Source organism: Triturus cristatus, chromosome 3_2 (genome assembly GCF_964204655.1).
Source record: "Triturus cristatus chromosome 3_2, aTriCri1.1, whole genome shotgun sequence".
NCBI classification, from domain to species: Eukaryota; Metazoa; Chordata; class Amphibia; order Caudata; family Salamandridae; genus Triturus; species Triturus cristatus.
The window spans coordinates 627,080,986-627,102,278 of record NC_140584.1 but is presented as its reverse complement, the minus strand read 5'-3'; the positions used below and the strand labels follow the sequence as shown (position 1 = coordinate 627,102,278).

At 44.1% G+C, this 21,293-nt stretch overlaps 1 protein-coding gene across 1 annotated transcript in view; it reads right to left on the bottom strand.

Moving 5' to 3' along the window:
• LOC146857855 (uncharacterized) overlaps positions 1 to 21,293 on the bottom strand; it is a 651,000-nt gene that overhangs the window by 181,684 nt on the left and 448,023 nt on the right. Inside the window, exons 26-30 of the mRNA XM_085648551.1 lie at positions 13,544 to 13,859; positions 12,161 to 12,275; positions 7,134 to 7,463; positions 5,503 to 5,572; positions 2,758 to 2,892 (exon numbers count right to left, since the gene is read on the bottom strand). Coding sequence (XP_085504677.1) covers positions 2,758 to 2,892; positions 5,503 to 5,572; positions 7,134 to 7,463; positions 12,161 to 12,275; positions 13,544 to 13,859 — 966 coding nt within the window. The remainder of the gene's footprint in view (positions 1 to 2,757; positions 2,893 to 5,502; positions 5,573 to 7,133; positions 7,464 to 12,160; positions 12,276 to 13,543; positions 13,860 to 21,293) is intronic.

The window sequence follows — 21,293 nt, the reverse complement described above, 5'->3', positions numbered from 1 at the left end:
GATGAAACAGAGTAGTATTAAAATATCATTGTTTGGTCAATAAATCTCTTTTTGATGAGTACCAAACTCCCCTTGCTCAAAAACTTGCTCATTACATTCTAAGGCATAGTCTTAGATCAGAAAAGGCCTTTTTAGTTACAGTGATCAAGTGTGGTCGAGTTACTCTTGGTGGCAGAACGTTGCCAATTCCAATCCCAGCAGTCAGGTACTGGAATTCTTTGCCACTTTCCCTTAGTTCTCAAGATTCTTTATTGAAATTTAGAAACAAATAAAAACGTTGCTCTTTAGTTCCTCTTAGTGGCTTTGGCAGATATTTTAGGTCTTTTTTCTGACGATTCTTTGTGATTGGTGCCCGAGCGGCAATATACTTTTGGGTATACGTCGGTGCTTTATAAATATTTAGTTAAACAAAAAAAATGAACAGAGGCATTCACAAATGCTTTTTAAATTCAATGCATGCAGAAATGCATTTATCACTTTAAAGCACTGCCCTATATGCTTCGCTAATGCCGGAGAACATACAGTAGAAAAGAACTGCTTCATTATGTATAAAATACACAAAAGGGGATAAAGTTGAATGGGACCAAACAGTGTGATGAGTGAGTGTACTTTTCAGATGTAAATGGCACCTAATGCACTGCAAGGTTGGCACTTCTTGGACGAACGGAATGATACACCAAATAGCCAACAGCATGATTTGATAAGGTAAATCTACCGTGGATAGAGCCTAAGCCCACCCTATGAATGTTTGAAAAGATTTGTAACACTAATCTGTGCTGTCAAGCCAGGCCTCGAAAAGAGTACTGTGGATCTGTGCTCAGAATGAACATCAAAGCAGCTTAACTATAGGACGTAAGACCTCACTGCGGTCACACTGACCCCTTTGTGCTTGTGTAGTTTGATGCTTTATGTCCAAGTTGCCATTTGCCAATGTGAAGACACACAATAGATCGGCATCCCTTTAAAAATCGGGAATGTGTCTCCTTTATGCCAGAGCCCAATCCATTCAAGTAGAAATTTCTGCATTCATAGTAATAAGTTAAGAACTTGGTGGGGTTATTTACAGTTCTATGAGGCAGGGCACATCCACCATAAATTGGTCAAGGTCAAACAGCTCTTTTGTGACTTACATCATTCTGATTATGCATGGTTATGTATCGCTGGGAATACTTTATACCCTATAGCCAAGACTGAAAGTTTGACGGTTGGTACTCTGTCCATCAGGGTGGCGGAGGACATTAAATCTGCCTCCTGGCAGTCTACTATATGACAAATTTGAAGATCCCCACTTTTCCAGTGGGGATCACTGTACTTTGATAGAAATCTGCATTGTTGTGGTTCCTGTACAGATACAAAAGCTTTGGTGGATGGCTGCCATCAGTTTTGACAGCCTTCCACCTAACTTTTAACATTTTTGTCTTTCAAAAACAAACTCCCAGAGTGGGAGCTTGTATTTGGAAAACAAAAAGCTAATGTCCCCACACACCCTGGGAGTTTCCTCAAAGGGTCATAAAAAAATTTTCTGTCCCTCACAGCTTGGTTTTTCCTGGAAGTGATGGACAGAAAAGAAATATCAGACCATCCACTCTTAATAGAGTGGGCGGTGTGATTACTTGCTTTATTCCAAAGGCCCCTACTCTGATGGGCTGTCAGAGGTAGCTTTCCGGAGATGAAGTCAATGGGGGCCTCATTGATGGAAAGTTGACAGTCCACCCATCTCTAAATGAGGTGAGTGGACTGTTAGTTTGGAGGGCAGGGTACTCAGTCACATTTGTGACTGAGTGCCCTGTCTCCCACACTTTAAATCATCCCATATATTTTTATCGGATCCACTGGCGTAACGAAACTTGAGGGGGTCTCCCTGCAAGGTACGTGGAGAGGCCCCGTCTGGAGCTCTCTGGCCAGAGTGCTGTGCTGAGGGGGGCCCCTGGAGCTTGGGGGTCCCCCCGCACCGTGGAGGCTGCGGGGGCCTGTGTTACACCCCTGATCGGATCAACCATCCAACTACTTTTTGCTTGCTGTAGGTTCGTCATACTTATGTAGAGATGGTGGAGTTTGCCTAGTTTAGCTGGCTGGGTGTGTCATACCTTAGGATCTAGAATACACAAACCAGCAGCACAGCGTCACCTCTTAGGTCCTCGGTACAAGTTTGTCGGAATAGCACCGTTTATTTACCACATAAGTTAAACACCATTATGCCAGGGTAATATCTCATATTCTGAGTTTTGAGCAGGAAATGGAGGCATCGTTTTTTAACACACACTGAATTCTGCACTTTTTGCTTTTTTTCCTGGGGTTTTTCCCTGGAAAACTTCAGTAGATTTGACCTGTCGGAACTTATCGGGGCAAACTGAGAGCAATAATCAAACAAACCGTGTGTTTGCACACTGAGAGGAATGCAACTGTAAATTTGTAAAGAAGGCCTCAGAGCAGCTGTTCTGGGCAGTCAGCCCTACTTGGGCTACTTCCACTAAATGAAATTAAAGCTGGTGCAAGTTTAATCAGAAATTCAAAATGTTGGGGTAACCAAATATCTGTATCTAAGAAAACAACGCACCATCCACACATTCAGTTAGCTATGTGTTCTTCTATTATCTAACTTGAGCAGCTTAAACCTCCAGAAGCTTTAACTCTGGAAATGCATCTTCATCACTGCTTCTTCATATGGTCCTTACCTGTGCAGGAATGAAAATATACTTGTGTTTGCTTGGGGGTACTTGGAGATAGGGTTGGAAACTATTTATTTCTGTGTCCTACCTGGAAAGACCGTCTGGATATACCAGCCCACGATGAAGTAAATACCCGAGTCTATAAGCAGGAGCCAACACATCCAGGCAAATGAACAGGTATCGTTTGTCACAGGAGAGTAATACATATTGTCCCACTGAAGCCCTACAGAGAAAGAAACCGAGAGAAAGAAAACATGTTAACCTGGTTTCACACTGTGTTTACACGCAAGAGACTCAACTCAACTCCTCCTCTCTTCTGCTTCTAGATTAAAAAAAGGCTCAAAGAGCTGTCAAACAGAGTTCAATGATGATTTGCAACATGTGCTCATTGCGAATACACATTTTCAAGTCCCTTATCTTTCAGTTTATGAAGCATCAAATGAAAAAGGGATTCATAGAGTAAAAGGCACTAAAGTTTACAATTCGGCTACTCCACAAACTCCGATTTTTCATTAACACAGCTTTCATCAGTAGAATACCTGGAGTGGTGTTTTTCCCATTAAATATGTTTTAAAACTGTAGTCCTGTTCAATGGCTAAGTGTGTCTAGACCAGTGGTTCTTAGCCTTTTGACTTCTGTGGAGCCCACTGAACCATTATTGGAATCCGGGGACCCCCACTGAGTCATTTCCGGAAGCAGAGGACCCCAGCCCAAGTATTTTCGATGATTTGAACTGCAAAACAAACAATATGCAGTGACTACTCATTGTCCATACTATATCCTGTTTGATACACTTGCACTGCTGCCACAAATCAATCTGAGTTTACTAACTTAATTTTTAGTCTCCAATTTCAAATTCGTTCCCATTTACAGAACGTTCTTGAACATTTTCAGTTGAACATGTCTTCTTTATTTATATCCTCTTTATTAATCTGTTAATATTATTTCATTTTCAAATCAGTCATGGACCCCCTGAGTAGGTTTAGTGAACTCCCAGGGGTCCCCGGGCTAGAGGTTAAGAACCACTGGTCTAGACCATACATGACAAGGTAACACCCGACTTGACTGTATTTCCTTGCGTCCTCTTGTCCCCTCTCTTAATCTTCTGCCCATATCTTTCTAGACCGGACTGGGTATTCTCTTTCCTTTCTTTCTTCTCCGTGTAAGTCACTCCTGCACATTCATGGGTAGGCCAATAGTAAGATAAGAGTACACCAGGAGTAAGTTAGAAGTAAGCTAGTAGTAGGCCAGGAGGTAAGTTACCATAAATAAGTCTGGAATGAGTTAAGAGTAAGTCAGGAACAAATCATGCAAACGCACACCGGCATAAATGAAAATCTTTGTCGAGAGGGTCTGCTATTGGTGGTTTTACTTATGCGTTACCAGCAGGGCCTGCTATTTTGAACGAGCAGTGGAACTGTCCAGCAGGAGACAAAAAAGTTGTTTCATGGTGCTGTGTCTCTCGTCCCACCAAAGATCGTGTACAGCAAGAGCAGTGATGAGCAACTGAGGGATAATTCAGCGTGCTCGGGTTAATCCGATCTGGCCCTGATAATCCAATTCATGACTTGACAGCTCAGGCATCTCTGATGGCTGCACTGTTATTCATAGTCTCTTTATTTTGGAACACAAATCTCTGCCACAATCTGTCAATCCCAAGATCCTCACCAATTCTGAAACAACTTTCTTTACTTTCCCAAAAACTACCTAAATATTTCGTTTTCAGAATTAGCCCAATTTCCTGTTGTAGATCTGAAAACAGTTCTGTCTGATTTAAATGCATCCCAGGTATACTGTACAGAATCCTAAATTGATAGTCTATGATCATGAATGTCTTCTGGTTTCGAATATCCCACCTTGAACCACACATGCACTGATGACATTTTTAGTTTCTTGCATAGAACAGTCAGTGTTACACATAAAGAGATTTTGGGAAATATTTGGGGTAATGAAACTAAATGAAATCCTTGAAGATGAAGATGGTGAGTTGAAGTCATTAAATCTAGAAATGAGGATGGATATGTAGCAGTTCTGTATTAGTTTTCAAGATATATAAAAGTCGACATGCTGCCCAGGAAGGCTCTACATAGTTTTAAGGTTTGCCCTGTTGTTCTTTAACCTCCATGTAAAAAACGTACCTTTTTATTTGACAATGATTTTAGGGTGGATGCATCTAATTGCCTGAAACATGAAAAGGAGCTGGTAAAGGGTACACATTTTAATCTTATTCACCCGTTCAAGTAAAAAAAAAGTTCTAACATAAACCATGATGATATTTTGACCTTAATCGTGGTCAGAACAAGTTTGAAATTGAGCCTCAAAATGTGAGCAAAATCTGCTGTTGAAAAAACCCACAGCTATCCCGGGATCAGCAGGATCACCTTCCTATTTCACATCTTGGAGATATATTCTCAATATCTGCCTTCTATACATTCACATTGTAAGTTCATAACTCATGAAAGTTAAGGGTGGTCTTGTGAGTGGCAACAGAAAACTTTGGATATGGGGGGGGGGGAAGTATCCTCTCAATTCCAGGAAGTTTGTTTTCAATGAATTGAGAAAAAAGCATTGCGATCGATTATACATTTTCAGGACGCCCTCTCTGGCTGCCTAGGCTAAAGGGGGGACATCAATCAGACTCCACTCTCACCCTCTAGAGATTGCCCTTCCAGTTTGTTTTGGGAATCAGTAACTGAGTATCATAAATAAAGACGACCATTCTATCATCCACTACAGTGCCTAGGGCTCTCAAACTGGTTGTTGTAGGGAGCACTGCATTTTAGGCCATAAAATATGTTTTTAAAATAAGTATTTAAAAAGAGGTCCAACTTACCTAGGCTCTGTTCTTCATACAGGGTGGCGTATTGAGCAGCATAACTTAAGGCTGTCGGGGAAAACAGGCCCTGCAAATTACATAAATATTGAGAGAAGGAACAGGGACAACACCTTTATGTTGCGGTATACATTCACTTTTTTACCAAGTAGAACATGACAAAGACATATTGTATTGTATTGTAATTGTATCTAAATAGCGCTTACTACCCCTGACGAGGCGTTGAAGCACTTTTTCGCTGAGTAGCACGCTACTCCGGAACCCAAAAGGATTAGTGGTGAATTAGTATAGTGAAATATGAAATTAATTTGAGCGGTAGACATGTTAGTCTGTTATTTGGATTGAGAAGGATAGTGGAGGGATAGAAGAGGGAAAGGTTTGCATTTATGTAGCGCTTGCTACCCCAGATGAGGTGTTGAAACACTTTTCGGCGAGTAGCACGCTACTCCGGAACCGAAGAAGGATTAGTGGGGAAAACAGTGTAGGGAAGTACGAATTTCCCTACACGCACAAAATACAAAGACCTATGCAACAGGGGCACTGACCGACTGAGGTGTTTCACATGCTTTACAGAATATTCTTCTGAGTTGTGTAACTTCAATGAATTTTCAGAGCATCAGCTTGAGTTGCGACCAGCCTCCGTCCTATGCCAAAAGCATGGGTCCTAAGGCACAAAATCCTCCAAAGGGAGCAACAATCCAACCATTCAGGCAGAGCATAAACCTTATTGGCTGTCACTGAAAACCTTAAAGAAGGAGGCTCAAGTTGTGAAAAATCAAGTTAAAGACGGCACTTCTGGCAAAACTTTTCTGATGAAATTCCCACTTGATGAAACCTAAGTTTGGTAAAAAAAAAACTTTTCAACATGACTGGGCTTAAAATAATAAATATTGTATATAAATTATTACAGTGGGTTTTTTTCTATGCTAGAAAAATGTATACATTTTTCGCGTTTATTCGGTGCGAAACATTTATCCAGCATGCAATCCTTATTGCACTTGGTACTTATTGGGTGTGATAAAGATGAAGTCCACACAACTCAAATTTACACAATCTTGCACGAAAATATAGAGGTTGGACGTCTGGTATCGATGGCAGCAGTCTTTCTTCTACGGACAAAATAGAGAGAGAACAGCACCAGGCGCAGTGCAATGCAGATGATGGCTTACTGATCTGAGGAGTGGCCACCAGAAGAGGTAAGAAGGAGGAGAAGTTGAGAAATCACTAGAAATGGGAGATTTGATCACAGGCAGCCTCCAAACTGTACCATTTAAAACAAAGAGAGCAGGAGACAGGGTGTGGTTAGAAAGGGGGGGGGGGGGGTTAAAGAATACAAAATAACGGGAAGCCCTCAAGGGGTATCAAAAAGTCTAAGTCAAATAGTAGAAGAGAATGTGGAGTGGAGGTAAAAGGTAAAGCGAGAAGTTTAAGGTGAAAGAAGGCGTGGGAATGGCGCTGTAGGCAGGAGAAGAGCAATAGTGAAAAAGATGTGAGCTGTGGGTGTATCCCATAAAGAAAGTATGCAATGATATATCTTTTTACCAAAAGAGGCACTAAGTGAAATTAAGGAAAAGCAATATATGATGGTAGTTGGTCAAAAAGAATTTCATAAATTAGCCCTTAGAGCTTACCAGCAATGTCTTCCCTGCAAAGCTCAGTGTGCTGGACTGTGACGTCATGACAATGAAGGGGAAGAAGCTGATAATATAGATGAGGCTGCCACTCAATGCGGCAATGTTGGTGTTGTGAAAGAATACACTGATGAGGTAGCTCATAGCAAGTATACTGAGGCTGTAGTCCATGAGGAAGAGGAAGATTAATCCACCATCACTCCTTGGCAAGATGCCCCCAAACTTGATGATGATGACTAGAATGATGACGGTAATAGTGAGGAAAACGGCACTCTCGATAAACCAGGCGAAAAAGTGACTGCAAGTGTTGACGCCCATCATCTTCATGTACTGCAGAGAGAGAATGATGACACAGAATTAGTGTGTGGTTATGGCAACAACCAAGGGAGCTATCAGAGCTTTCTATTTCCTTTTCTCAGTGGAGGTGCAGACCTTCTAAGTTGCATCATGTCTGGTGTGAGAGATTCATACAGATATGGAATATTTTTCGCACAACAGTTTATTCTGGTTCCTGTTGTTATAAATTTCCATTAAACATGCAGGACTGCAAGTAGCACAAAGTAGTCAGATACAAGATAAACCATTGGGACTGGCTCAACATCCTACATATTTCATGGGACGTATGGAAAGCCGCAAAGTTGGATAAACATCATGGTTCTGGAATTCTCTACATAATAACATGGCGATGAGGCACTTTTTAGCTGTGGATGGCTGTTCTCATACTGCGGTCAAAGGTTTCTGCAGTTAGTTTTCCAAAGTAGGTGCAGCCTACAATGAGGTTATGTCTTTTAGCATATGGTCTCAACACGGCAGTTTGTAATACTCTTGCAATCCCACTTTTGTGCAAGACTTGGGGGTTAATCAATGCCTTCATTTCACAATGCTGCTAATAATCATGGATCCCACAGAAAGGTGCTGCATTCACCTCTGTGAATGGAAGGGCTTATGTAAAGCAACTGGGCAAGCAAAAAGCTAGTTAACAGCCACGGGCATCCTGTGTTTTAATTATTATTTAGTTGTAGTGCAAATGCAAAGCGTAAGAGGTGGATGGCAGAAAACTCCTGGTTGCACAGAGGCAGAGTATAAGAGGGGGATACACCATATACGGGAAAACAACATTCTTTGATTCCCTGCAAGGCCAACATCTGCAATGTCTCCTTCTAGTATCCTCCATCCATTCATCTTTTCAGTCCCTAGGGATTATGGATTGGATGCAAACAGAGCTCCCGGGGGAACCAATTTCCAACCCTCCATTTTCAAATGCAGGGTGCTGAGTTCACCTTTCAGTGCTCCTACCATACTCTGCGCCTACACATATATACGTGGCCCACGAGGTGCCAGCAGTCATGCAGTTGTAGGTACCACAGCACATCACATCACATCACATCACATCTCTTGAGTTGGGAATTTCTGCCACAATTGAACGCTACACTGCTCGAAGATTAACAGAATAAGAAGGATTTCAAATAAATCTTACAAAATGTTGTCTTTTATTTTCCCATCTTATGCACATGTTAAAATATATTTCCACCTATCCATACCAACATGAACTTTTCAAGCCCAATGAGGGATCTTCTTTAAAGTTCACTGGAACTGAATATCCTTTTACTTACATGCATGTTTCAGGCACAGTCAGGGCCCTTCGTCTGGGTTCTCCTGGAATTGGTCATCCTAAGTGTTTAGAACCACGTTTGTCGCTGGCGAAAGCTCACATGGGAGTCTTCCGTGGACTGCAAAAATATTATCACGACTTTACCGATGAAAACACAACTGCAGCTCTTGAGCAGTGGCTTTTACAGTAGACAGTCTGACAGGAAAAGTAAACTTCTTCTATCTTATCTCCTATCTGTAAGCTAAGTCATGAAGATCAACAGAAGCAGGTCCACTTCTTCAGAGAGAAAAAACATAGCCCGAGCTTGGCATATCTACAGGACTTCGAGGAACAGATATTCTGGAGCAGGGATGTAGAATAGACTCTATGGCCTTTAACCAGCAGTGTGGGTGTGGTGAAAGTGAAACTTTCGGTTGATGCCAATGTGGCCATTATTCTAGCTGCAAGTCAGGTCAGCAGGCCCTTGAAACCAAATAATAAAACCTCCATAATCCAGGGTGTTTTTGTTGACAATAATTTAACTGGTGAGGTTCCACCAATTATCCTGGAGTGAGGACCAACTAGGTTCTAAGGATTTTCATAAAATCAGTGTCAGAAATGGGGTCCTTACATTTTCCAGAGTAGCAAGGCTCGAGGCTATGGCCGGAGTGGGTCCCTCAAAATCAGATATGTTGTTATCGTGCTCCCACTAAAGCTGTTGCTTTTGGAGCTGAAAGCTCCATGATCGATCTACCTGGATTTCTTAGATGGCAAAGTGACTTTACAGGCCAGCTAGATTTGTCACCTAGGCCCAATCTAAATTTTCACCTTAGTGACTTAATCCGTTTTTTGGGAGTGGAAATCATCCAATGGAGCAAGGCTGGAAACCATAACCGGGCTGGGCTGCACAAGTCTGGATACCTTCGCTGGTATGTCCCACTCACCCACTTTCAGCATGGCTAAAAGGGAGAAATCTGTAAAATCAAGCTCTCTTCTGGTATGAATATCTCAACTGGGATCACATACCTTGTTGTTACTACGCTGACTGAAGCAGGGAGGACACAATGCTGCCTCTGCGAGTACCCCAAATTCAATAGGTTGGATCTCATCTGCCATCCCCTCAGAACATCACTTCAATGTTTTGAGTGGAGCATGGTTCAACTGTTAAAGATTGCATTAATCTCTTAGCATGAGCTGAAAGCCATTTTGTACTTGGCAGCCATTTTAGTTAGCTATGTGCTGGCCATTTGCTGTTTCCCTCTCCCAGAGTCTTGCACATGCTCAGATGTGCCTAGCTAGTAGAATGCACCTGCTCCTAGTATAGAACTGTCAGGCTGTTCTAACTGATGTCAGCAACTTATTACTCCTCCTACTTGTTGACTGTGCAGTTTCTGTATGACCATCTATGTGTATAACTCTTCTCATGTGTACTTGTACCGCCTTCTTTTCAGCCCCTGTGTGGGTATATAAGGCCCCTGTTCTCTGTACTCCTTAGAAATGTCTCCTACAGTGATTTGAGAATACTGTATGACGCATTTTTCCCTCTTCTGAGGTTAAATAAAAAGATATCTTTTATATTAAAGCTTCTGTGCCAATCTCTTCTTTGTTTAAAAGGACCAGGTGTATCAGTGAAGCCCCTGAGAAGGTTTTGATTTCTACACAACAAGGACATGTCCAAATGTTGTACCTGAGTTACCGGGGATTGAAGAGGCTTAGCAATGAAGATGAGGTCAATTTTTGCATATGATGGGTGGTTGGCCGAGGTGTCTGAATATCCAACCTCTACTGGGTGCTTAACCCTACAGGATTCGGTCGGATTTGTGTCTCCCTGTAAGCCTTTGCTAATAGAAGACACCACTGCCATTTACCCATATTTCTGTCCCAATTGAGCAACTGCTCCATCCAGAACCAAGGTCAAATTCCACCCATATTCAGTGGAGCTGTGGTGCATGTCAGTAACTTCTGTAAGGTCATTTTATTAAATGCTTCCTGGTCAGAGTCTGAGGGATATGTCTTTGGCACAGAGATCTCTCTACCCCACAGTATTTCGTTAGGGACCAGCTACCTCCACTTTATGTCTCTAAAGTCAAGCCGCACAAGAGGTCAAGAAAAGCCCCATGCCCACCGACATGTACTTTGCTGTGCAACAATATTGTGCCATAAACTGTCGAGCTCAAAGCCTAAACATGTCCTTGACCAACAAATGTTTGTTCCTGTAAACACATGTCTGGTGCAATGTGGCACAGAGATTGAGTACATTTAAAGAGACTATCCTATCCACACCTGATCCCTGATAGTGTCTGCAAGTGAAGGTACATTGCAGCCTTTCTCCGGGTTGTATGGTTTGTGATAGTTTGCTAGCCTTAAGGTCAGTTTGACAGAGCTCCCAATCCACTACGCCCTGGAGCCTAGAGCCCAAGACTAACAATACAGAATCAGAAAAATACAGCCCCATGTCTTTAAAGAGGCCAAGCTAGGTACTTGTGCAGCCATCGTGTGAGCTTGGAGTTGCTGGTTGCTTCAGCTTCAATTAACATCCTCAGGCACTTGGGAAAGCCAAGACTACTTTGGTGGTTGTGCCGGACACAAGAAATGATCGTTGTGGGGACTCCTGGCACAAAATGGTGCTGAAGTCTGCATCTAGCTGACTCTTAGTATCAAGAATGGAGCACTATAGACAGAAGAGGTAATGACTCAGGGTTTTGTACAAGGCTGGGGTGCTGAATCAGAGGGACGGTCTCAGTGAAATGTGCATGTGCTTTCTCTCTCAGAGAAACGTGAGTACCTGTAGTGAGGTGCGTTTGATGGTGGTATTGCAGTCAACATGTGGGTATCATATTGACTGCACTATAACTATTACTTGTCCATACTTTGCCGCTCCACTTCTTGCAGTTTCATTTTATTTTAGTTTTTTTTTGTGTAGTGATGCATATCACATAACTGCCATCTCAAACCATTAGGGAAAATAGGGGAAATAAGATGCAAGCCATAGGTAGAGAGCGGACCATTTTGCTTCCAGGAATCAATCAAGATAGTCTATACCCTGAGGCATAAAATGCCCTTATCTGCTGAGTCTGCAGCATGGAATCCCATCTTGAAATTGTGGGATGGGTGGAAAAGTGTGAAAATGGTGCTCAGTAGGAACAAACCAGACCTAGACGTCTGTCCAGACTGAGGCCAGGTCTAGGTGGAAGTCATAAAGACACTGTTTGTTTGCATTGATTTTTGGTGTGCCCAAGAGCTGATTCATTCGTTAGATAGCCTTAGGGTGACTGGTTGATCAGAACCTGACTATTTTAAAATGTGTATTATTAGCCTGAGGTGAGTTACGTCTGGACGTCCGCTGTGCACTTTGCCTCGCACTCAAACTGAGGTTCTTTTCATGCCTTGTGCAGCACACATCGGCTTATGTTGAGCGCAAGGTCAGACAACCTACCTCGTGAAGCCGGAGGTCTTTCTCCAGGACCAGCCTTTTCACAAACGCAGCGACAAAGAGCACCCAGGCCACCATGAGCACGATGGGGAGCGAGAAACTCACACTGTACAAGAAGCTGAAACAGAGCAAAGACACATTTTAAAGGTGAATGTGTTGAATGAATAAAAACTTATAAAGTGCTTTGAACAGCAACCCTTCTGGAGTACTTCCTTGTGGTCAGTGCCTGTCGGCTTTCTTATACACAGGCACTTTTCGATGAGGATTCCTGTGGAAAGTGCGCCACACTGACTTTTGTTTTAAGAGGCAAGGGTCAAGGGGCTTCCTTTATAAAAAGTTACTGCACTGGGGGCTCTCTTTACAAATATGCATCGACTATGCAGGGCATTCGGTGTAAAAGGCGGTTGCACAGCAGTGGCTTTCTGTGCATAGCCATGCTGCCATGAAGGACTTTCTGTGTTTCTGTGTGCTTTAACTGGTATTCTCTAGAAAAAGGCACTGCACTTTGAGAAGCAGCTTTCTGTATAACCAGCTAGCGTTCTCGAGAAATGTGTTGCACAGATAGGTACTATACTGTGGCCTTTTCTGTTAAAACAGGTGCTTCGATGCAGGGTTCCTTATAAAAAGGCACTGCTATGTATAGATAGGATCTTGGCCTTTCTATATTACCAGGGACTTGTCTTTGCGGGTTCTGTATACTAGGAACTGATAATTGGGGATTCTGCATAAACAGGCACTTCAGGGGGTTCTTTATTTTACAGACACTGCTGTAGATAGCAAGTAAGTAATCTGTGGGCGTTCTGCACTACAAGACACTGGCTATGGAGAATTTTACATTACCAGGCATTTATCTTGTGGACTCTCTGCACAGCCAAGCACTAATGTGTTGTTCTTCATGGCACCACACTTACATGTGTTTTGTTTATACGAGGCGCTACACTAATGGGCCTTGTAACCAGACAGTGCTTGGAAGGGCTGTATGCCCAGCTAGGCACTTCCATGGTGGAGAGATTACACTGAGAGTTATACTTCATTTTAAGGTAGTTGTGGCGCGACCTTTTGTACCATAGTGCATGCTTTAGAAAGGGACACTTGAGTGAATTTTCAGTAAATTGGGTCCTGTTTTGAATTATCAAGCCCTGCTTTGAGATATGGGCTTTCTGAATAAAGAGCACTATGCCAGGCACTTTTTTAGAATTCAAAATGAATATGTTTACTTTTTTAATGTTCACACTTTTACTAAGCAGCAAAATACTACTGGGAGCTGCTTCAGCATAGCCAGGTTGCTCTAGGAATGATTCTACAATAACCATACGCTGCTCTGGGAGGTGCTGTGAAATGATTGGTCAGTCATTGGTAACCTAACCCCGTGCAGACATGACGTACTTGTCCTTTGTGTAGCAGGCGTACGGCATTGGCTGGAACTGCACGGCAATGTCGGACAGGCTCGTATGGGTCTGCATCTCAATGATGGCCCGTTCGATGCTGTCCTGCAGGAAGACGAAGGCCTTGCCGTAGATCATGTACTTGGTGGCGGACTCATGCGGGCCTGGAACCCACACCAGGTCCCGGATAGCATTGGTCGGCTGGCTCAGGCCAATGTTCATGCGGATCGTGTACTTCACTTGTGGGGGCAAGGCCGTACTGTTGGAGTTCGCTCGTCGGCGTCTTTTGGTGTTGGAGAGTTTGTCGAAAATGACACCTGCTTGGAAGAAATAAAAGAAGGCGTAAAACTAGCCGGCATGGATGTTTTGTCAAACCAGCCGCTCGAGCATCCTCGAGTCCACCAAGCAGCTCCCTTTCAGAAAAACACGCTGTGTCCCGTTTGTTTCTGAGCTAGATTTACAAAGGGTTCAAATGGGCCAAAAACAACTCAACAACAAAGGCATTTCAAGCGCTGCAATTGCAGACGTATTTCAAAAATCGTAGAAAAGCACAGGTGACAATCTCAGACTAAGCATCTACAGAGAGCCACAGAAATACATAGGGGCGTATCAGCAAGGCGAGGCGATAGAATTATCGCCGCTTTTGCGGCCGTTTTCGGCCAAAAAGGGGCGATAATTTTATTGCCTAATTAGCAAGCTCACGCTAACGCGACATTTCTCCTATCATCAAGCCCCATGCTATGAAGCATAGCGGCAAGAAAAGTGTAACCCCTGTTATCGCTACTTTCCTTACGCCTGCTTCAGGACTGACTTAGCCATGATATCCTATGGAAGGAGGATATCATGGCTAAGTTTGTGAGTCCCTATCATCAAGCTAACGCCACATTGCGTGAGATTATCGCTTGGTTTCCAGGGATAATCTCACGTTAGGCAGTTAGCGTGAGGATTTTTATCGCTTTTGAGATAAGCGTTGCTAATAGCACGCTATCTCAGCAATAAAAATCCACGCTAGCTGGCGATAATTATCCTAGCGCTAAGTGCGCTTAGCGATAATTATCTGGGGGGACTGATCAAAATAGAAAAAATCACATAGCACAGGAAGGAACAAGGGAGACCAAGGAAGGTGGAAAGGTTGTTATTTTTGCATATAGAAGCACAGAAATACAACTAAATTGCAGTAACCATAACAACCATATGTGCAATGGAAGTGTTATAGTGAATGAACGGCGCAGTGACACATGTGGTGAAAACACAACGTGAGGCGGCACAAACAATAAGGAGATTGGTGAAGGTCAAACGAAAATATTTACATTCACAAACATAATTTCATCATTTGTGAGTGACGATTTGGTATGCCACAATTGGCGTTGTGGGGTCGACGGCGTTTCAACCTCTTTAATTTGAGGTCATCATCAGGACGATGGTTACACAAATCAATAATAGTGCTCTATAGATATAAGAAGAAATGAAGGGAAAATCAATAGGATTCAACCAAGAACAACACATGAAAATTAAGGAGGAGGTCGTAATAGAGGTAATACCTGGTGGCAATCAATGGGGGTGGGGAAAAGGGAACGCCAAAAGGTGGATCCTACCCTTCTGGTAACCTATGGCTGATCAGGCTTGAGAGGCGGTGGTCTGGGAAGAAAGGAGGACAAGGTAATGGCCATCGGGAGAAAAAGGTGGTGTGGGGGGGGGGGGCGGGCGTGGGTAGCTCAATAAGGAACATGATGATGGCTGTGAATACTTACCAATTAGAGAGTCCAGCATCCGGGGGGACAAGCGTGCATACGGGAGGAAGGCAGCGCTCTGGAAGGAAAGGGAAGGAAAGGTAGGTATGAGCAGGTAGATCCCACGAGCGGTCGAGGCTGTCTAATGGGGGAGAAACCGTTGGTGCGGCGGATCTTACCGGAGAAGGACGATTCGCGGTGTAGGGTTGGGGGCAATAAATTCAATATCGTAAGGAATACGAGCATCGGCGGAAGTCCAGACAGCTAGGGAAACGAGTGAAACGTCTGTCGGGCATACCGCTGGTGTAACCGGAAAGACACAAGGCCGGTCACGTGGGGGCGATGACGAGTAAGGAGAGGGAAAGACTAGAGCGTGGAAAAGGGGGCTGAGTACACCGGGGGAACTGGGAGATGAAGTAAGAAAAAAGAGAAAGGGAGGCGGGGCACCCGGGGGGGCTAAGGGCGAACGGACGGCGAGGAGCCAGAGCCGTCTTGGGACAAGGAGAAAAACACCGAAAGTGTGCATCTAATTTACATAAGACGACAATTCGTAATGAGTAAAACATCAAGAATGTTGTAAATTGAACGCATAGAACAACATTGAACGGAGGTGTGCATATAATTTACATGAGACGACAATTCGTAATAAGTTAAACACATCAAGAATATTGTAAATCGAATGAACATAATTTTACATAGGTCACAGCGGTGCTGTACAGTATGCAGTAGAACAACAGAACGTTGAAAATGGCAACACTTTTAGAGGCAAACCAAGGCAATAAAACATCAGGCAACTGAAGTTAAAAAGGTTCCGCAATTACAAGGATATATAATAAGTAAGAAATGAGTAGCGCGGAGACGTGAACAAAGATGTAGTTACAACATTCTTGATGTTTTACTCATTACGAATTGTCGTCTTATGTAAATTAGATGCACACTTTCGGTGTTTTTTCTCCTTGTCCCAAGATGGCTCTGGCTCCTCGTCGTCCGTTCGCCCTTTGCCCCCCCGGCGCCCCGCCTCCCTGTCTCTTTTTACTTACTTCATCTCCCAGTTCCCCCGGGGTACTCAGCCCCCTTTTCCACGCTCTAGTCTTTCCCTCTCCTCACTAGTCATCGCCCCCACGTGACCGGCCTTGTGTCTATTTCTGGTTACACCAGCGGTATACCCGATAGACGTTTCACTCGTTTCCCTAGCTGTCTGGACTTCCGCCGACGCTCGTATTCCTTACGATATTGAATTTATTGGACCCAACCCTACACCGCGAACCGTCCTTCTCCGGTAAAATCCGCCGCACCAACGGTTTCTCCCCCATTAGACAGCCGTGACCGCTCGTGGGCTCTACCTGCTCATACCTACCTTTCCTTCCAGAGCGCTGCCTTCCTCCCGTATGCACGCTTGTCCCCCCGGATGCTAGACTCTCTAATTGGTAAGTCCTCACAGCCATCATCATGTTCCTTATTGAGCTACCCACGCCCGCCCCCCCCACACCACCTTTTTCTCCTGATGGCCATTACCTTGTCCTCCTTTCTTCCCAGACCACCGCCTCTCAAGCCTGACCAGCCATAGGTTACCAGAAGTGTAGGATCCACCTTTTGGCATTCCCTTTTCCCCACCCCCATTGATTGCCGCCAGGTATCACCTCTATCACTACCTCCTCCTTAATTTTCATTTGTTGTTCTTGGTTGAATCCTATTGATTTTCCCTTCATTTCTTCTTATATCTATAGAGCACTATTATTGATTTGTGTAACCATCGTCCTGATGATGACCTCAAATTAAAGAGGTTGAAACGCCGTCGACCCCACAACGCCAATTGTGGCATACCAAATGGTCACTCACAAATGATGAAATTATGTTTGTGAATGTAGATATTTTCGTTTGACCTTCACCAATCTCCTTATTGTTTGCGCCGCCTCACGTTGTCTTTTCACCACATGTGTCACTGCGCCGTTCATTCACTATAACACTTCCAGTGCACATATGGTTGTTATGGTTACTGCAATTTAGTTGTATTTCTGTGCTTCTATATGCAAAAATAACAACCTTTCCACCTTCCTTGGTCTCCCTTGTTTCTGTGCTATGTGATTTTTTCTATTTTGATCAGTCCACCCATGTGATTTACCTGTTGAGACACTGTTCATTTTTGCCATATATTACCCGGTCTCAATTGGGTGACAGACAGTTGCATCAACCTGGGAGTAAGTGGCACCTCAGAGTGTGACAGACCCCCACCCCCCACACCCAGAGGTGCGCGGGCTGAACACTGCATGCAGGCAACTCTCCACTCGCCTAGAGTCATGTAAAGTTGGACTAAAAGAAGACTATCTGACTCACCTAGGGGCATATTATCAAGACAGGCGATAAAATTATCGCCGCTTTAGCGGCAGAAAACTGCCGCTAAAACGGCGATAATGTGCATGATAATATGCTCTATGGATTTCCAATTGAAGCCCATGTGAGATGTGAAGGACATCTAAGTTTTCTGCCGCTAAAGCAGCGATAATTTTATCGCCTGTCTTGATAATATGCCCCCTAGTTAGCCCGTTTCCCAGCAAATCTGTCTATTGGGCACCTTTGGCTCAGGCTTTCTCCTGAATTTTCCTACCTATTTACTACAATTTGCGGCATCGTGAGCCGTGGCGAGGTGAGTCATTGGTGAATCGTAGGTGTTTTGAACTGCTGTTTCTATTTTGCATTGGCTTGTGTGTGTGTGGTGTATGTGTGGTGTATGTGTAGTGTGTGTGTGGTGTGGTGTGTGTGTGTGTGTGTGTGTGCGTGTGTGTGTGCGTGTGTGTGGGTGTGTGTGTGTGTGTGTGTGTGTGTATATATATATATATATATATATATGACGTTAGGAAGACGGCTCAGTTAGTTAAATGCTCACCGAAGTTAAACACTCGCCGTTGACATCAGTTTTAATCTGCAAGTCATGAGTGTGAATACTGGAAAGGCAACCTCGGTCTTCCACATTCCAAGATAAGAGGAGAGCTATCACATACATAAGTCATTTCTAATTTTATAGCATATAATTGGATTTCACCTCTTGCTCCATTGCGAAAGGGATGTAATTTTCCAATAGGGGTTCCCTCCTCAAAATCTGATATATTTAATACCCTGGGATGGAATCAACATACGCGCACAGCATCCTGAGTCAATGGAACCAAGTCCTGGACATGGTATTTTTCTGACGTAAGGAAAAACGATAAGGTTTCTGTCTCGGAATGTTTAAAATCAAGTATAAACCGTCTATCAGTGAATATATTTTGGATGTGACAATCAAAACTATTAAAATTCACCGTACTAACCGTTATCTGCCCGCACACAAACAAGTAATACATATTATGTCCAATGAACGGCATGCGATTGTATTGCATTGAGATATTGCAATCTTTTGCCTTCTATCTACAGCCCTCGTTTAGCCAAGGCGGCGGGAGAGCGCTCTGGGACCTGTCACTCGGACCATCAGCAGCTTGACCTGGAGCCCATGGAATTAGTGTGAAGTGGGGCTACAGGCACAGAGGACCTTGATCCTCCAAGCTACAAAGCTTAGCCAACAGAAACTATTTTGTATTCTGCCTGCAGGGGGCGCCCTTGCACAATAAATTAGATATAAACTTCCCATGCATAAGTGAAGTAAGTGCATTCCTCTGACACCGTTACATTCACCCTAAGTATGAATATATGTATCCCTCTGAGCCTTCCACCTTATGCACTGTGCCTCAGCACACACATATGTATTGGTATTTGAGCATGCTGCAACAACCAGTCCAGGTAAGTTAAAGTATAAACAACCATGTTGTAGCCGCGCGACATTGCGCACAATCTCTTCCAATCTGAACATAATCAGCCGGGTGACAACTATTAAAAGCAATCAGCAACGAGCTTATGGACCCTTCATCCATGTGATATTCCCCATTCTATGTAGTGTGCATGCAATGCAGGTTACAAAGAAATACCATAAATTCGATAAAGTTTGCAAATCCAAGGGTGTATCCCGTTACAGGTAAGGGACCGCAGTGAGACCGGTCATTTGGGCCAAAGGTTGGGTGCAGCACAGACCACAAACTAGCTTGTTTAGTGTGAAAAAGGCCGCTTTATTGAAGACAGGTGCACCTTACAACACATATCCTTGGCCTGTGCCGTACAAAACTAAACCTCACTAAATATTTTCTTCCTACCTTACCCCCACCCCTAAAGTTTCCCCCTTTGCGACCATTTATAACCCCCAACTCTGTCCTCCCTGCTGACTCATTAAACGTGTAACTTCTTATCATTTCCTAAAATAACTATCTATGTAACCTTCCTATGCTACTTCCCCTTCCTGCGTGTTCCCGGAGTGACATACTCCAACCAATAAACTTAAACTGTAAACAGATCTACCAACTATTACTAAGGAAAACGCCCCCTCATAAATCATAACCCTGGACAACACCGGCACCTGCTTCAAGCGACAATCAATCAATTACATGTTTCCCCACCCGGTGCACCTGTTCCCAACAAAACCAACCGAACCAAAAAGAAAAAACCCCTATTATCTATCACCCCCTTAAATCCTTAAACCCCTCACCCATCCCCCTGAAAAACGGGGAGGGCGGCGGGACAAAATTTCCTCACCCTATCTATCCCCGACCGGCTGCCGTGTCACCCCACCGAAATGGTGGCTGGTGACCTAAAATGGCCGTCTAAATATCCCCCCAGCCCAAATGTAGCCCAACAAGCCCAATTGGGCTCTGGGCTGCACCACTGGCCCAAAACTCCCCGGCGGAGGCAGGCCTCCCGTTGGTCGGCCGCCCCCCCAAAGCCCTAATATCAAACAAGACTGACCTTACACACCGATAAACTCATAGTTAATTCTGAGAAAGAACCTAATGCAAGCCACCATTCTTGCGTTAGACAATATACCATCCTCTGGCCTTATTTATTACACCTTTTATAAACACGACCCATATTTTAGTTTCCATATAAATTTACAATATGTACAGAACAGCAGTGTGATTACATTGTGATTATGATATGAACTTAACTAATAGATTACATTTCCTAGCCAATACTCCAATAACTAATACATTAAATTTCCTAGCACATACTCCAAAGGAGTCATGGTTGACGACCCCCCAGGCCCTGGTGGCATCGACTGATTCAATTGACTTGGACCCAGGAAAAAACCCAGCTGGTCCTACCATAAGTTGCCCTCTGCAAGGTGAACTTACCTGCCCCTTCAAGACAGAGGGGGCTTGGGCCAGCATAACAGCTGGTCTCCCAAACAACACCTGCCCCCTCAAGACAGAGGGGGCTTGTGCCAGCATAACAGCTGGTCCCCCAAACTACCGTCCCAGAGCCAACCCAATACCGGGATCCCCTCAGGCCCCCTTTGGGAGATGGGCCTTGGAAATTGGGCCCTACCTTGGTCTCCTGGCATAGCCCCCATCCCCCAGTATCCCTAGGGCCCTGTAATGGAGTACCCTCGCCGGCTATGGACAATCGCTGTAGCGGGCGTCCTCAGCCTTCCACTAGAGACCGTTGTACCCCTGCCCTGGCTTGAGCTAAAGGCTTAAAATCCAATTCCATCTTGAATTCGCCTATACTTATATTCTTGATGCCAAGGTTGTCTACCTGTTTTGTGGTCAACCATGACTCCTTCCCTACCACAGGCCTGGGTGGTTCTCCGGCCAACCAGGCCTCCCCCAAACTCTGTTGCTTAGTTTTTGCAATAAATGCTATGGATTGGATGTAACCAAGTCCTCTACATGCATATTGCCTTCACAGGATGATGAAACGAAAACCCCATGCCATTAAAACGACAGCTGTTCCTTGTTCAAGGGGCCTGACTGATACATTCGGCCCCTAAGGGACTTGCGACTGAATGTAATGGCCCACACATTAAATTCTTGAATAAGGCACGTCTTCTAACCCTGCTAAATTGTTGCCACTAATGTGGAGGACGTTGAATGCTGGTGGCTGTAGCGTCCTGCCTGTGTCTTCCTGTGTGAACCGGCATAGACCATTGAATAGAGGACCTCC